Source organism: Salvelinus alpinus, chromosome 25 (genome assembly GCF_045679555.1).
Source record: "Salvelinus alpinus chromosome 25, SLU_Salpinus.1, whole genome shotgun sequence".
Lineage (NCBI taxonomy): Eukaryota > Metazoa > Chordata > Actinopteri > Salmoniformes > Salmonidae > Salvelinus > Salvelinus alpinus.
Window position 1 is genome coordinate 20,088,691 of NC_092110.1, and position 17,886 is coordinate 20,106,576.

At 43.8% G+C, this 17,886-nt stretch overlaps 1 protein-coding gene across 4 annotated transcripts in view; it reads left to right on the top strand.

The window, feature by feature from the left end:
- ttll5 (tubulin tyrosine ligase-like family, member 5) overlaps nt 1–17,886 on the top strand; it is a 100,026-nt gene that overhangs the window by 25,454 nt on the left and 56,686 nt on the right. For 3 of the 4 annotated variants that reach the window (XM_071366031.1, XM_071366034.1, XM_071366032.1), the window contains exons 15-28: nt 2,769–2,860; nt 5,142–5,183; nt 6,247–6,348; nt 6,460–6,551; nt 7,146–7,208; nt 7,691–7,723; nt 10,253–10,383; nt 10,701–10,959; nt 12,160–12,277; nt 12,618–12,764; nt 13,381–13,475; nt 13,585–13,733; nt 14,037–14,627; nt 15,285–15,472. In XM_071366031.1, the coding sequence (XP_071222132.1) occupies nt 2,769–2,860; nt 5,142–5,183; nt 6,247–6,348; nt 6,460–6,551; nt 7,146–7,208; nt 7,691–7,723; nt 10,253–10,383; nt 10,701–10,959; nt 12,160–12,277; nt 12,618–12,764; nt 13,381–13,475; nt 13,585–13,733; nt 14,037–14,627; nt 15,285–15,472 (2,102 nt within the window). The remainder of the gene's footprint in view (nt 1–2,768; nt 2,861–5,141; nt 5,184–6,246; nt 6,349–6,459; nt 6,552–7,145; nt 7,209–7,690; nt 7,724–10,252; nt 10,384–10,700; nt 10,960–12,159; nt 12,278–12,617; nt 12,765–13,380; nt 13,476–13,584; nt 13,734–14,036; nt 14,628–15,284; nt 15,473–17,886) is intronic. The other variant, XM_071366033.1, reaches the window with a different exon arrangement.

Sequence of the window (17,886 nt, forward strand, 5' to 3'; positions counted from 1 at the left end):
TTTGTGAATATGTAACATTTCTGGGATCTTTTATTTCAGCTCATGAAACATGGGACCAACACTTGACATGTTGCATTTTATATTTTTGTTCAGTACATATCAAAATGCAGTTTGCAGCATGCACAAAACAAACATTAGACAGCATGGATCTTAATCCAGGAGAGGATTGTCTCTGCTCCTGTTATCAAGAAGCTTGATCTTGCAAGCTAACTTTAGCCACTTAGCTAACATTAGCAAGATAGTAAAACCCAGCTCGAGAGGATTTATTTGGCAAATCTTATTTAGTTAACTTAATCATTATAAGGTATATAAGCTGGCAAACAAAATAGTCTAACAAGCAAAATGATGAACGCGATCTGCTTTATCTATTACCTAGTGCACAAGTTGACTATATAGGTATTTATTTAAAAAGTACTAATATTCAAATGTGTATAAAAAAATTTAATATTGGGTATTGACCTTATTGGAAAGTCATACTGATGGTATTTTGAAATACCGCAGGATACCGCGTATATGGTGTACCGCCCAACCCTACCCACCTGTTTATTTTAAACCACATGATCTTTATGATGTGACTGAGTAAACCAAAACCTCTATATATTTCTTGTTTTAAAGCCTAGTTTGTCAGAAAGGTCCAGGTTTTAGGAATCCACAAATTGCCATGCAGGCTCTTTATCTCATTATAATCACTGTTGCTAAGACATCTATTTCCATTTTGACAGTATAATGAATTGTAAGGACCTTTTCTCAGGCAGACATCTGTCTAATCATGCACACAAACATTTTTAAAGCCATCTCAATAGCTTTGCATAATAAGTGAGTAAAGAACAGGCCCGATTCTCAACACTTCATTTAGGACATGTCTTGGTCAGGCTGCTTAATGAGTTGCCCTTTGTGATCATGTGATCACTTTGCTCATGCCTTTAACACCCGTTTCCATGTCTCCTCCAAGGCCTCTCTTTACCTGTGAACTGGGCTGGGGCCTAGCTGGGGAGTGCCAGTGTAGATGGAAACTTTGTTGGCCCTGGCTCCTGCCATCCTCAGCATTTAGCCTGCAGCAGGTTCCACTACGCTTATTTTTCAGCCCGGTGTCTCTTGTTATTAGGGCTTTCTTCAGCAAATCCTCACTGCGAATGAAGAAAGCCACTAATTGGCCATTCTGCTGCCTGACGCTTGGTTTCAGCCTGTGGAGATAGTCAGGCATTGTTTTACACTAACTTTTGCCCCACACTTAGTTTAACGTTGTATAATAGAGAATATGCCTAGTAGGATTGCTCCATAATGGGGCCTCAGAATTGTGGAGAAACCACAGGCATCATTGTAATTGACATTCAATGACTGGCAGGGGAAATTGTCAACAGATGACTTGGTTGTTTTGGAGTCATTAAGCTCTCTTGAGAAATGCGATCTCACATTATTAATCCAAATAAATCCTTAGCTTGCAAACAAAAAATTGGTTAGCCCTAGGTGCAGATTAACACTGTTTATACAACAGACTCTTAATGCAGAGAATTACATGTCTTTGTGATGTCACCTTCCTTCACAATTAATGCATTCTCAGATAGCCAGGTTGGAGCTGTGGAGAATATTTGATAGAAGTTCAAGTCCACATCTGAAATAAATATTCTTATTACACTTTCATTCTCAGCCAATTTTTTCCAAAGCAAGTTGAGCATTGACAATGACACTTGTACTACAAGTACAGCTCATTTGGGGTGGCAGGTAGTCTAGTTGTTAGAGCATTGGGCCAGTAACTGAAAGGTTGCTGGATCGAATCCCCAAGCTGAGAAGGTAAAAATCTGTCGTTCTGCCTCTGAACAAGGCAGTTAACCCACTGTTCCCCGGTATGCCGTCATTGTAAATAAGAATTTGTTCTTAACAGACTTGCCTAGTTAAATAAAGGTTACATTTAATCTCCCCGTATGTTCATATCAGTACTTTTGTCATCATCTTGTTTGTACCTCCCTGTCATGATCCATTGACGATATTAAATGCCACTGAGCCCCAGAGCCTGGAGGCCATATCTAATGGCGCTGTGTGAGGGACTGTGATGTGTATGTCTGTACCAGGGCCAGCTTGCGGCTGGATCTCCGTGCACTCCCTCCCGCTCATTAAATGAGAGGAGGGAATCATAAATATCCAGTTATCTTTGGACTGATGCATGAGTGCAGGCCTGGGGAAAATGAGCAGTGACATGTAAAACATACCCCATCTATTATTCACCAAACAAACCCCGGTGCTTTTGGCAGATAACACTTGGGCTGCATACCAGCTCTGTAAATAATGACAGCATGCCATTAGCATTCATTTTCCCCTTGTGTGTAGCTGTCAGTAACGCGTCAGCCGTGCTTGTAATAATTGCTGCATTTAGACAAGAACGTGGCAAGAGCCCGATTCTTACCTGACGGCTTGGATGAGGCAGTACAAAGAACCTCAGGACCTGAGCTGTCGATTTGATCCAAAATAAGTTTTCCTATCACTCTGCATGAGAAAGTATGAAGGGAAAGTATAAAGTAGTTTTTCTGTGTTCACTTCTTGGATCAGTTAGCTCATAGTGAGTTTTAGAAAGAGAGAGCATATGTCAATTATTGGGAGTCGGTGTGAGAAGAACTGTGGAGAAAGATTAGGACTATAGCTGCCGTATTGATGTCACAAATGGTAGTATCAGATTGATCTTTATTCATGTGGCTTTACTGCTATAGATAACACATGCTCTCTAGAATATTTGGCCACTGTCATTTACTCATTGTAGTGTCATGTCCCTGCAGGCTTTGTTTGTCAGGACCCCCTGCTACGACAACCCCGCTCTGAACGGGTGGCTCTGGACCCGGGCCTGAAGTACCCAGCCCACAAAGCACAGGTATGGGACACCACCCTTCTTTTTGTTTCACAAAAAAGTGATTTTAGTTTAGACATCTGAAGGAACCGTCTTTCCATGCCATATACACATATACAGTTGAAGTCGGAAGTTTACATACACCTTAGCCAAATACATTTAAACTCAGTTTTTCACAATTCCTGACATTTAATCCTAGTAAAAATTCCTTGTCTTAGGTCAGTCAGGATCACCACTTTATTTTAAGAATGTGAAATAATAGAATAATAATAGAGAGAATGATTTATTTAATATTTTATTTCTTTCATCACATTCCCAGTGGGTCAGAAGTTTACATGCACTCAATTAGTATTTGGTAGCATTGCCTTTAAATTGTTTAACTTGGGTCAAACATTTCGAGTAGCCTTCCACAAGCTTCCCACAATAAGTTGGGTGAATTTTGGCCCATTCCTCCTGACAGAGCTGGTGTAACTGAATCAGGTTTGTAGGCCTCCTTGCTCGCACACCCTTCAGTTCTGCCCACAAATTGTCTGTAGGATTGAGGTCAGGGCTTTGTGATGGCCACTCCAATGCCTTGACTTTGTTGTCCTTAAGCCATTTTTCCACAACTTTGGAAGGATGCTTGGTGTCATTGTCCATTTGGAAGACCAATTTGCGACCAAGCTTTAACTTCCTGACTGATGTCTTGATATTGCTTCAATATATCCACAGAATTTTCCATCCTCATGCTGCCATCTATTTTGTGATGTGCACCAGTCCCTCCAGCAGCAAAGCACCCCCACAACAAGATGCTGCCACCCCTGTGCTTCACGGTTGGGATGGTGTTCTTCGGCTTGCAAGCCTCCCCCTTTTTCCTCCAAACATAATGATGGTCATTATGGCCAAACAGTTCTATTTTTGTTTCATCAGACCAGAGGACATTTCTCCAAAAAGTACGATCTTTGTCCCCATGTGCAGTTGCAAACCCTAGTCTGGCTTTTTTATGGCGGTTTTGGAGCAGTGGCTTCTTCCTTGCTGAGTGGCCTTTCAGGTTATGTCGATATAGGACTTGTTTTACTGTGGATATAGATACTTTTGTACCTCTTTCCTCCAGCATCTTCACAATGTCCTTTGCTGCTGTTCTGGGATTTATTTGCACTTTTCGCCCCAAAGTATGTTCATCTCTAGGAGACAGAATGCGTCTCCTTCATGAGCGGTATGATGGCTGCGTGGTCCCATGGTGTTTATACTTGCGTACTATTGTTTGTACAGATGAACTTGGTACCTTCAGGCGTTTGGAAATTGCTCCCAAGGATGAACCAGACTTGTAGAGGTCTACAATTTATTTTCCTGAGGTCTTGGCTGAGTTCTTTAGATTTTCCCATGATGTGAAGCAAAGAGGCATTCAGTTTGAAGGTAGGCCTTGAAATACATCCACAGGTACACCTCCAATTGACTCAAATGATGTCAATTAGCCAATTAATCAGAAGCTTCTATAGCCATGACTTCATTTTCTGGAATTTTCCAAGCTGTTTAAAGGCACAGTAACTTAGTGTATGTAAACTTCTGACCCACTGGAATTGTGATACAGTGAAATAATCTGTCTGTAAACAATTGTTGGAAAATGTACTTGTGTCATGCACAAAGTAGATGTCCTAACCGACTTGCCAAAACTATAGTTTGTTAACAAGAAATTAGTGGAGTGGTTGAAAAACTAGTTTTAAATTCTCCAACCTAAGTGTATGTTAACTTCTGACTTCAATTGTAACCTAACTTCATGGAACGTCTTTCTCAGCATCTCATGTCTCTTACTGTGCTGTACTGTACTTGTTTTGCTGTTAGAGCTGAGCCCTTTTTGCCCTCATGGAAAATCATTCTCATGAAAAACAACTGTTAATGTAATTGCAGTGTTGGGGTGACATCATCAGCACTGCGAGTGCGGCGCTCTGTGGATTATTATTTATCATTTTTTATCAAGTGACTAATCCTCTCACTAGGCCCGTTTGCTAAATGATGCCACAGCAGCAAATACACTTGGCTCAGTGCAGTCAACTACTGCACCCGGTCTGGGCTGGGATCTGCTGGTGGGACATCAAATCAGACATTTTTCTACTCCACCTTATAGCTATCGTGCAATGAGCACAGATAGTTTCTCTACAGTAAGAAGGCTGGAAGTTTGTTCAATGTGTACTGTATGCATGTGTCTGTGTGTCTTTCGATGTGCTTGTCCAAGTGTGCTTCATTGCATATGTGTATGTTTACAGTGAGGTGTAGTTAGCGGCTGATGTTCATCTCACTGTCACTTACACTCCATTGCCTCTCTTAGCGTCCTTTATCTGCTCAGTCCGCCATTGCACCCTCCAGAGTGGTAAGTTGTCCTGCCTTCTCATATCCTCTAACCCAATGACATTAACCCTGCTGCACCTTTTCCCTCTCCCTCACCACCGTGACGTCTTTACATTTAGCTGGTAAGAAAGCAACTTTTTCAACCGCTTATACTTTTTAGACTCTCTTTTTGAGTCCAAACTATTCTGCTATTTTCCCTACTTGCGGCTTCCAAAAAGTACCCTCTATCGATTTATGCATCAAGGTCTTAAAGTGGTGCTTTAAATCAAAAAGTCTTTAGTAGATTGGTCTGGGCAAGACTGATTTATAAGCATCGCAATGCAGCTCTTAGAATCCATCACATTAGTACAAGTGTGCAATGCCTCAGCCCCTCTGCCGGTTAGACACAGCAAAATAATCTTGCCACTATAGCAGTCCTGTTAGAGTGGCAGTTACAGAATCTTGGGCTCCTAGGGACAACCTGTCCTTTTCCCTATACTGTGATTAGGAGCAACAGTTGAGATTATTTAATATTTCCCCCAACCAGTCAGACAAATTAAAAGTTAACTCCCCCCCCACTATTTAGATGACAAATGCTGTATGTGATCCTGCGGGGTTATGCCCCTGCTGTCTGACCGGGTTCAAACCTGCGCTCCAGTCGTCAATCAGCCCTGGTCATGCATGTCGAGTAAGAGGGAGTCAGGAATGCCAGCTAGCCAAGATAGAAAATGTGCCATTTATGTAACCCAGGGAGGGAGGAAAGGGGATGATTTTTTTTTACATTTTCAATGTAGTTGGTGCTTTCTGTATGTAAAGATAAGCAGATTGTTACATTTTAAGATGTATTAGTTTTATCAGTGTGTGAGATGATTTTTTAGGTGCAAATGTAAGAATTTAACAGCGCTAGCCAACTTGCATTAACATCCTATTTATTACACCTATTAAACCAGTATCAGGGTGGATTTATGTATTAAACTCTTCATTTATTGAACTAGTATCAGGGTGGATTTATGTATTAAACCAGTATCAGGGTGGATTTATGTGGGAAGTACGTGGATGGTACAGTATCAATATAACAATGTGTTCATTCTCCTCCTCTCCTGCAGCGGCAGAGACCCCTGTCAGCCAACAACACTGACACAGACGGGCCTAAGGAGAAGCCAGGAAGTAAACAGGGGGACAGCACTCTGGGTCTGACTGCTGAGGAGGTAAATATACATAGCTGAAGTTAGTTTCCCTCTCATGCAGATCTATCATATTATCTATCACTAACATAGAATTGTAGTTAAGGGTTCTCTTTTTTTTCTTCTCAATGGCAGTTGAAAGTCCTGAGGAGGATAAGAGAGGAGCACGAGAGACGAGGGGGGTTCATCCGAATCTTCCCCACCCCAGAGACATGGGAACTGTATAGGTGAGAGGGGTTCGGACACTTTGGGTAATGTTGCACACTAATGCAAGTGTCTAGATACATTTTAGAATAAGGGAAGAAAAGCGATGTCCATACTGCTGCCTCCCTACATTTAACCACTGCTATTATTACTTAATACATCTATTACTACTGCAGTTAGGAGTAAGGTGAGAAGCTGATACACATTAGAGAATTGTCTGGTTACTGTACATTACATCTCAGAGTATTTATAGACTTTACATTTTTATATTTTCCCCAAACATGGCTGAAATCCCATGATGATTTCTAGTTGAAACAGCATTAAACCCCCTATTTAGGGGGAAATCCAGTTTTGTGCTTACAGTCCATATTCCTGTATGAGGGATTTGCTGCTTGATTAGCTTTATGTGCCTGTTAATACTGGGGATTTTGTGGCTTTTTACACCGTATGTTTCGAAGTGGTCTTGAAATTACTGGGGCCTATGACATTGAGTATCACAATATCCCTGTTGTAACACATTCATCTCCCCACAAATTAGACAGAAGATGCTGAAGCCCAGTGCAGCCTGTGATGTTGATGGTTGTCATTTTGTCATTATCTGTGTCTCTGTTTCTCAGTGGCTATCTGGAGTATAAGACATCGATGAACTCCATGTTGGCTAACAGACTTTTCCATGGAAGGTAAGCATTTCCTTCGTGGTTGGGAAAGGGAACAGCTTCTCCATCAATTTGTGGAAACGGTTGGACCCTGACTGTTTGTTTTGTCTTCAGATGAATAGGTGAGGACAACAGCTAATAAGATCTGTATGGTAATAGTAAACTGTAAAGTTTTCCAGAGCGAGCACAGTGTCTATGTGGCAGTGTGGCTTTGGTAGTCTAGTCCTCAAACAGCGTTTGGGGCTGGAGAGAGTTTATAGAGCAAGGAAGAGCAGGGAAAATGTTATAGAATAAACAAAACTATAAAGAATTTTGGTACACAATTCAACATATTTATTTATTCTGTTGCATGGGTTCAGACTTCAGATGCATATCGTGCTTATGAGTTTTAGGTTTTTGTACAGTATTTCATTTACTCAATTTCACTATAGCATAATATTATCTGGGGAGCTGGCATCTCCTCTGGCCCTTTATGATTTTTCTATGTTGCTTGCTTTGGTCCTCAGATTGGGGAAAGCGGTGGTGACCTCAAGATCACGGTGGGTGTTATTGCCGCCATTTTCCCTCACTATCAAATAAAATGTTATTTGTCACATGAGCCGAATACAACAGGTGTAGACCTTACCATGAAATGCTTACTTACGAGCCCTTAACCAACAATGCAGTTCAAGAAATAGAGTTAAGAAAATATTTACTAAATAAACTAAAGTAAAAAATCGAATTAAAAGTAACACAATAAAATAACAATAATGAAGCTATATACGGCGGGGACCGGTACCGAGTCAATGTGCGGGGGTACAGGTTAGTCGAGGTAATTTTTAAATGTAGGTAGGGGGTAAAGTGACTATGTATAGATAATAAACAGCGAGTAGCAGCAGTGTAAAAACAAAGAGGGGGGGGTCAATGCAAATAGTTCAGGTGGCCATTTGATTAATTGTTCAGCAGTCTTATGGCTTGGGGATAGAAGCTGTTAAGGAGCCTTTTGGACCTAGACTTGACGCTCCGGTACCGCTTGCCGTGCGGTAGCAGAGAGAACAGTCTATGACTTTGGCGACTGGAGTCTTTGACACCGGCTAGTATATAGCTGCTGGATGGCAGGAAGCTTGGTCCCAGTGATTTACTAGGCCGTATGCACTACCGTCTGTAACGCCTTACGGTCGGATGCTGAGCAGTTGCCATACCAGGCAGTGATGCAACCGGCCAGGGTGCTCTCGATGGTGCAGCTGTAGAACTTTTTGAGTATCTGAGGACATATGCCAAATCTTTTCAGTCTCCTGAGGGAGAAAAGGCATTGTCGTGCCCTCTTCACGACTGTCTTGGTGTGTTTGGACCATGATAGTTTGTTGGTGATGTGGACACCAAGGAACTTAACTCTCGACCTGCTCCACTGCAGTCCTGTGAATGTGAATGGGGGTGTGTTCGGCCCTCCTTTTCCTGTAGTCCACTATCAGCTCCTTTGTCTTGTGCACGCTGAAGGAGAGGTTGTTGTCCTGGCACCACACTGCTAGGTTTCTGACCTCCTCCCTATAAGCTGTTTCATCGTTGTCGGTGATCAGGCCTACCATTGTTGTTTCGTTAGCAAACGTAATGATAGTGTTGGAGTCGTGCTTGGCTGTGCATTCGTGGGTGAACAGGGAGTACAGAGGGGACTAAGCACGCACCCCTGAGGGGCCCTCGTGTTGAGGATCACCACCTGGGGGCGGCCTGTCAGGAAGTCCAGGATCCAGTTACAGAGGGATTTGTTTAGTCCCATGGTCCTTAGCTTAGTGATGCGCTTTGAGGGCACTATGGTGTTGAACGCTGAGCTAAATGTATCAATGAACAGCATTCTCACATAGGTGTTCCTTTTGTCCATGTGGGAAAGGCATTGTGGAGTGCGATTGAGATTGCGTCATTTGTGGATCTGTTGGGGCGGTATACGAATTGGAGTGGGTCTAGGGTTTCTGAGATGATGGTGTTAGCTATGACCAGCCTTTCAATGCACTTCATGGCTACCGACATGAGTGCTACGGGGCGGTAGTAGTTTAGGCAGGTTACCTTCCCTTTCTTGGGCACAAGGACAATGGTGGTCTGCTTAAAACATGTAGGTATTACAGACTCGGTCAAGGAGAGGTTGAAAATGTCAGTGAAGAAACACTTTCCAGTTGGTCAGCCCATGCTCTGAATACACGTCCTGGTTATCCGTCTGGGCTGCGGCCTTGTGAATGTTGTCTTATTTAATGGTCTTGCTCACATCGGCTACGGAGAGTGTGATCACACAGTCGTCCGGAACAGCTCGTGCTCTCATGCATGCTTCAGTGTTGATTGCCTTGACGCGAGAATAAAAGGCATTTAGCTCATCTGGTAGGCTCGCGTCACTGGGCAGCTCGCGGCTGGATTTCCCTTTGTAGTCCGTAATAGTTTGCAAGCCCTACCACATCTGACGAGTGTCCGAGCTGATGTAGTAGGATTCAATCTTCAGTCCTGTATTGACGCTTTGCCTGTTTGGTCGTTTGTCTGAGAGCATAGCGGGATTTCCCGCTCTTTGAAAGCGGCAGCTCTAGCCTTTAGCTTGGTGCAGATATTGCCTGTAATCCATGGCTTCTGGTTGTGATATGTACGTACGGTCACTACGGGGATGACGTCGTCGATGCACTTATTGATGAAGCCGGTGACTGAGGTGGTATACTCCTCAATGCCATTGGATGAATCCTGGAACATATTCCAGTTTGTGCTTGCAAAACTGTCTTGTAGCATAGCATCTGCGTCATCTGACCACTTCCATGTCTTCCAACTTTCCATATCTTACCACAATATCTCGGAAAATGATAATCTGATAGTTATCTTCTCAGGGACTTATTCAGCCACACTTGTCTTAGCAATGTCTAATGTACCTGTATATTATTACAGTGCCTTAAATCATTCTGATGTATTATTTGACATTGGGAATAAAGCAACACTTGAATGCTATAGCAGAAATATCGCAATGCAGGCTGTATGAGTCGAACTGATCCCTCAGTTTTATCATACTGAATGGAAATCTGTGGTTAAGGAATCATATTAAAGCCGTTCCTCTCGTCCCCCATCAGGAAGCTGAATGGTAATGTGCAGCTGCAGGTGGATGTGTTCCATGCGTGTCACGTGATCCAGTACGAGAGGAAGCTGTTGTCGCTGGAGGCGCGGAGGCGGAGGCACTCCGCCATGGGGAGGAAAAGAGCAGGTAGGCCTCAGGGAGTCTGTCCTCTTCCAGCTGACACAGCATAGCAACACTCTGTCTAGTCTCAGACCCAGACCACGGCCTGTCTGGCCAAGCCAAGGGGGAGACAATCAGACGCGTTCATTCCTTTACTTTCTATGAAGAACTCCCCACTACCAGAATGAATATGGCCAAATATGACAGTGAGAGTTTATATAACAACTACCATAAGTTCTCTTTGCAAAGTGTTGAAGTGTGTCTGCATTTGATCCAGTAAAGACACAATGATGTAATTGACATTGTGAGGTTTGACTTTTTTTCTGTAATGCTTTGTACTTAAGCGAGGGGTCGCAAGGCCTCCCCTACTGGGACCAGTGACGAGGAGGATGTTGAAGAGTGGGAGGAGAGGGTTCAGGAGGAAGAGGAGAAGGATAAGAAAGCCCTGGGTTCGTTAGTGGTGCAGACTGACAGTGTGCCCACCTCACTGAAGCGGTTCCACAATGAGGCCCTGTCCTCAGCAGAACCGGCCCGATGCATCACCGCCATTACCAAACCCAAAGTCAACCTGCTCCACATCCTCCAGCAGGGCTGGGACCTCAGGTCAGTTCACACCGCAGGCTTCTGCTCCTGTTGGCAGCCCTCTCCGAATTCTCCTCTCTCCCTTTTCATCCATCCCACCACCGCTCTCTTTGCTTCTCTCAGCAGCAGAAGGAGAAATATGAGGCTCCCAGAGCACGGGCCAAAAAAGCAAAGGAGAAAATCTGGGTCTCTTTTCTTACCCCAGCATGTTCTGATCAGTCTCTTCCATGTGTACCAAATTCACAACATAGAGAAAACACTAAGGAAGCGAATCCTGGGTGTCAGCCTTGAATTCAATGTAGAGACACTCCCTGTGATTGGACTGTTAATTGTAGGAGTCAAACTGTCCTTTCTTTGTTTTCATTTGGAAGGACTTGAAAGGCTCCCCACCATCCTTCATTTTGTAATACGCGTGCAAAAATATTTAGACCTGTTTTTACAATAACATTAATGAATATTACATACTTCTGTCTAAACGGCAACAAAGGCTCCAGTCTCCTATAGATTTTTTTTAAGTGTGTCTGAAATTGTAATTTGAGGGGGAATTACAATAACAAGTCTACGTTTGTCGAAATTCCTCTGAGCTTGCCAGGACTGTGAAGGGACCTGGGAAATTATAGTACAGTATATCATTGTTTGTGTTTGACAGCTTTTTCCAAAACATTTTTCCACTACATTGTACTGGCAGTACCCTTTTCAGGTTAATTTGGGCCATGAAAACAATTATTCACTCTTGGTGCTGGCCGAGAGGACAAATCACACTGTGCTCCAACACTCTGGCTGAAAATGATACATACCTGTATTTGTTTTGTCTCTTGCATGATGCCTAAAATAACAAACAGAATATGCGTCAGTGCTTGTGCTTGCTGTTGTAACACATGTATCTGAGATTCCTGAAAGGCAGTAAACATTTGTTCCCATTTAAATTATCTGGAGACCGGGTGGAGATTATTCATTATTTACTGTCAGTGAATGACAAAGTTGGAGATATGATCTGTGTTGCGGTGTGTGTGTTCCTGCGTGGGCAATTCCTTTCTCTACTGTCATTCTCTCCATCGCATTTGTCTTTTTTAACCGTGCTTATCTTTCAATTTTTTTATCTTTACAAAATGTTCTTTCCTCTTCCTGTCTCTGCCATATTTTTTCTCTTCCTCCTTAGTTTCCTCTCCTCAGCCTCTCATGTCCTCCTAAATCAAGCCTCTCTCTCCCGCTGTTCTGCAGTAAGGTCCAGGCTCGAATGGCCTTCTCCTCCTATCTCCTTCGGGTGCAGATGAGGCTACTCGCAGAGAGCAGGACTATCGCAAACTCCGCCTGGCCAGAGAAGGACAATGAGCAAATGGTAATACAACTGTCTGATACCATTGCCCCGGGGAATGACTGTATGGAAAAGGGAACCTGGACCCTTGTGTTATGTTTATCTGCATTATGCTACGCATCGGAGCCATTTGGGTCATAATGTGCTGAGGTGTTTGTGGCCACATAGAGAGGAAAATCGTGTGAGTACGTGACTGCGTCAAAGGTGATTTTATCAGAAAGCCTCTGGAGAAAATAAACGTGAACATGTGTCCATCATGAAAAGTCCATACATTTTTTTGTTGTTGCAATAAATGAAATAATAACACAACGTAAAAGTGAGTGTAATGATGATGAAGTGCAGTGACATCAGGTCTCATCTCCAGGAGCTGGTGATCCGCTTCCTGAAGCGTGCGGCCAGTAACCTTCAGCAGGACATGAGGATGGTCCTGCCCAGTCGCCAGCTCCCCCTCCAGGATCGCCGACGCATCCTGTCCCACCAGCTAGGAGAGTTCATCCACTGCTACAACAAGGTGTCCACTGCCAGCCACACAGCAAGAGACTCTTCAGCCTCTAGTGTCTGCTACTGTTCTAGGACCTGTTTATAGTTATTACACTAGTCAGGGAGTCTCCATTTATTTTCATTTATTAGTTTAGTTTTTCCTTTGAGTTCTTATCCAATTAGAAATGTTTGGTTCGAGGGCCTCCCGGGTGGCGCAGTGCTAGCTGTGCCTCTAGAGATTCTGGGTTCGAGTCCCATCGCGCAATAGCAACTCCTGCGGCAGGCCGGGCTCAGTGCATGCTGACACGGTCGCCAGGTGTACGGTGCTTCCTCTGACGCGTTGATGCGGCTGGCTTCCGGGTTAAGTGGGCATTGTATCAAGAAGCAGTGCGGCTTGGTTGGGTTGTGTTTTGGAGGACACACGGCTCTCGACCTTCGCCTCTCCCGAGTCCGTACGGGAGTTGCAGCTGTGAGACAAGACTGTAACTACCAATTGTATACCCTGAAATTGCTGAGAAAAAGGGGTAAAAAAATAAATTAAATTGGTTGAGTTGTTCATTTTATGAGGAAGCAACAAATGACTGTTAATACTTACTTGCTCAGACAGGCCAGTGTACTTGGTCTCTGACTGGTCTCTTTCCTCACAGGAGACAGAGCATATGGTGAAGAAAGTGGAGAAGATCAAAGACCAGGAACATTGTATCAACCCCAGTGTGTTTCAGGAGTTTATAGCTGAGGCAAGGTAAGTGAGCTGGTACCTACTCGCTCCTGACTGTTTCACTTCTGCTACTTAACACTGGTCTTACTCTAGGTATCATGGAGAATGTTCACACTGCTCTCTTCTCTTCCAGTGAAAGTGATCTGGAGGAGGTCCTGACATTCTACACACACAAAAACAAATCAGCCAGTGTCTTTTTGGGAACCAAATGTCGGAGCACTAAACCTGACAATAGCAACAGCCTAGGTTCAAGAGAGCCAGCTACCACAGAGAACCAGAAAAGTGAGTAGAAATTGTCAGATGAATTACATCTGTTCAGTAGGGACTTTTGTATTCCAGTGTGCCACAGATTCCACATATTTCTACAATTAGTACACATTTTATTTCATCCTTTGTTGACAAATCCTTTAATGTATTTGGGAATTTTGCTGTTTTGATTTTGAAAAGTCACATTAAGGAAAAGAAGGCAGAGTCATACAAAGTCAAGTACAGGTCAGCTTCTAATTATTAACCCACGTGTGTCAGAGCCATGGAATGGCCGGCTGGATGATAACAGGGATCTGGCTTATTTTGTGCTCTGAACAGCTTTGCCCGTGGCAAAAGAGGGCTCCAGCGCCTCTGAGTCCTCAACGTCTGAAGTCAGAAACTGCACAGACCAGGCCAGTGTAGTCCAACCCACTGCTGACCAACCCACCGTAGAGCAACCGGCTGCAGCCCTCAGAAGTAGTAAACAACCCGAGGTCCAGGCCTCCCAGCACTCCTCCAGCTTTCCAGCTGCCTTAGACTGTGGCCACATCCACCTGCAGCACTACTCTCACCCCCAGAACCCACCCCAGTCTCTGCCCCTGCACTGCCCCCCACCACCCCCATCTCAGCCCCCATCCTACGACCAGTCCCAATTTCGCCTCCACTCCCCTCGCCAGCTAGAAACCCTTCCACAGCCCCAGGCCTCTGTGTTCTCCTCAGCCTCGACCCTTGTCCCCCAGCCCCCTCGGGTAATATGGGCAGCTGCCCGCCCTGGTCCCACCACAGTCTCAGCACCACCAGTCTCCCAGGTCCTAAGGCAGGTCCAGTCCTTTACCTCCACCTCCTCTGCGGCTGCAGCCTCGTCCTCCATGCCTGGTGCCATCCACATCTACAGCCAGAAGCTCTCCAGGCCCACCTCTGCAGGTCAAGGTAAACCCTTGATGGATATCATCCTGATAGATGTTTGGTGTGTTCTCAGCTCCCAGTCTTTCTATGGCCTAAGCCGGTGGTCTTCCACCTCTTCTTGCCCAGGGACCCCCTCCCGGGCAAGCTGGCGACCCATGGATCCCCATCATACGTTAGCAAAAAATTCTAATTCCTTATCAGGTGACTCATAATGGCAAGGAAAAGTAATCAACTTTTTAAAATGAATAGATTTGGTTGGTAGTTTTTCATTATTTTGTGTAAACTCTAACATAGCCTATTAGCTAGAAAAGTAACCCAACACACATTTTCACTATGAGTAGCTGATTATACAATAATATAAAATAAGGGTAAAATATATATGTATGACAAAAATGTATGACTAAGTCAAGAAAGGTTACCAGCGGCAACTTGCCGCACTGGTAGCCTATTCGCGGGTGCTTTTTAAAAGCCTATGTCAGATATGAGTATAATTTGCTCATTATTAGGAGTTGAGAAATAAAGTTGACATCATTGGAAAGAAGATATCCTCCTCTTTTCTACTGTAGGTATGTAATGCAGAATCCACATTTTTTTTATATATATATGTTTTTCCATGGACCCCCTGCAGTACCTCTGGACCCCTACACCCCGTCATTCATTTCATGTTTCTCTTTGCTTCAGCAATCAGAAGGACTGCCTCCAGCCGGCCCAGACCAGATCCAAATGGGGTCTTTAAGGACCTGGACTCACTGCCTGCTCAGGCACAGTCCAACCAACAAGCCATAGTCTCAGCCCTGCAGAAACTGGCAGAGAAGCAGGCTGCCCGCCAGTACAATAGCTCCAGCCACATCAGTCTCCTAACACAACACGTGAGTCTCCTGTCACCCGATCCAACCCCTCTACCTTCTTTCCTGCTCAACAACTAGATACAGTCATCTGATGCACAGGTAGAGTGATCACGTCAGGAAACAGAACTACTACAATTGTATGATACACTGTACTGTAAAGTGATCTGTCTTGCACAGTGGTCTTACTGTGCGTGTTTTAATATTCCGCTGTGTTGTTAGTGTGTAAACCTCTCTGTGACCCCATGGGGAGTGATGGCTCAGAGCTCAGTGCTGCTCGCTCATCCAGCAGGCAGAGAGGGTTCCTGGAGCCTACAGCCTGTGGGCTGGAGCTGGCTGATCTGAGCAGTGGGGCGGTGAGCTGAGGCTCTGTGTGAGGTCTCATTATCAGATGCACCACAGGGAGTGCTTTCTGTTGATATTTAACAGGCAGTCACTTTTTTGTGGTAATTGATGCTTATAAATGGAAGAATGTGGCAAATTGGCACAGAGTGGGGGAGCAAGGGCTTTGCTTCCTCCACCACCTCTCTGTTTCCTCTCTTCCCTGAGGGTTTGTCGTTCTCAGTGGGTAAGCCCACAAGCCTCCCACTCTACCTCGCTCCCTCCCTCTCTCTCTCGCTCTCCCTCCCTGGGAGTTTTTTGTGATGGCACTAGACCACACAGACTGCAGTTTTATGGCTTCCTCTTCTCTGTACAGTATTCTATTCCTCTGAAAGATGTTTTCTGTAATTATCATGCATAGTTAATCCTGGTAATGGCAAAAGCTTATTTTGCAGTGCAAAATAGTTTAATGGTTTGCACTTAAAGGGTCTGAATATACTTGGCCTTTCTCTCAACTCAGATTAGAAGTCATTAAATCACTTATAATAGAGTGTTCTGTATAGAGAAGCAACACCATGATCCTCCCACCCTTTGTCATAGTGGTGTTAGTGTGGGCAGGGTGGAAGCCTAATGGTTAAGAGGTTGGGCCAGTAACTGAAAGGTTGCTGGTTTGTTCCACTGATTGAACTTTGAAGATTCAGCAATTACTCCTTTTCACATGCCAGGCCTCATCTTTTGGGAATAACCTTAACTAGTTTCACAATGTAATAATTTTGAATGGGGTAAATGTAAGTATTTCTTATCATGTGTAATCAAATAAATATGTGCTGGATTGTCAGTCCTCCCTCTATGTAACTTGTACCTTGAGGGCGTGAAACATGATTACACTTTCATAACATTCTGTTTTAGACAGGTCCATGTACACCCCGACATGATTCAACATGATATAGTATTTAAGTAATTACAATTTGGTTTGGAGACGTGTGTTCTTTACTTCCATTGTGGTGAAACGTGATAATATTAATGTCATATCTCTTATGTTTCGGGTATATCAAACATATCCACCCAAAACTGAATTGTAAATTAAAGTAATTTCCTCCCTCTCCCAGTCCCACCCAGGAGAGCAGCAGCAGACACACGTCAAGTGTAATCCTAGTTGGATGCAGTAATGATAGGAATGTACATATGAAGGTAGCCTGGAGTTGAGAAACACATTAGTCCTGATGAACAACATGGGGAGTTCCTTTTGGGGAACTGTAAGTTACTCACGGTTGATTGTGAAATGTTGGAATTTCCGATTTCATGGATTCAAACTTACATTCAAATGTAATTATGGATTTACTGAAGATAACTGGCATCCCAGCACTTCTAGGTCAGCATGGTTGAAGAACCTTCACCATTGAGCTCTGTTGACAGTGTATTATAGATTCCTTCCAAATCCTTGAGGAATGAAAATAAACTCTGTATTGGGCCCTGAAAAGCTCCTCGACCTGGCTGTGTTCTGTCAGCTCTTGCATTAATTTAAACACCTGTCGTTTAGGAATGTTTGACATTTCCCTTTCTCTGGCATGACTACTAGCCAAACAATTCGTTCACCTGCCCAGAACTTGGCTTTTAAAGCGCAGAGAAAATAAACAGCCCTCCCAGCTAACAATTCTAGGGAGAGAGAACCTTCTTTTTGTAATGTTCCCCTAATGTTTGAGTTTCCAGTTCCTTTAGTTAGGGGAACATTCTATTATGTTAGCAAAAACCTTCCGAGAACCTTTTTTTTTGCGTATTCTGGTGTTAAATTTGAGAGGACATTCCCTTAAGTTCTGTTTAATATTATCTAGGACATGGTTACAATGTTCTCAGAATATACAACATTAATGTTCGAGCTGAGATTGACTTCAAAGTGTATTCACCCCTTTTGCTTACAGCTATCAAGTTATTTCAGATTTACACAAATGCCTAGGGAAGAAGGGGTTAGGGTTTGTTCTGGACAGGGCTTAACTATACTGTCCCAATAAGCACATGCCCTAGAGATATCCCTTATTGGGACACTGGTTAGGCTGTTTGTCATTGGTGATGTTGGTCTGGGTTCGAAACCCGCTAGGGGAGTCACCCTACTCACATTC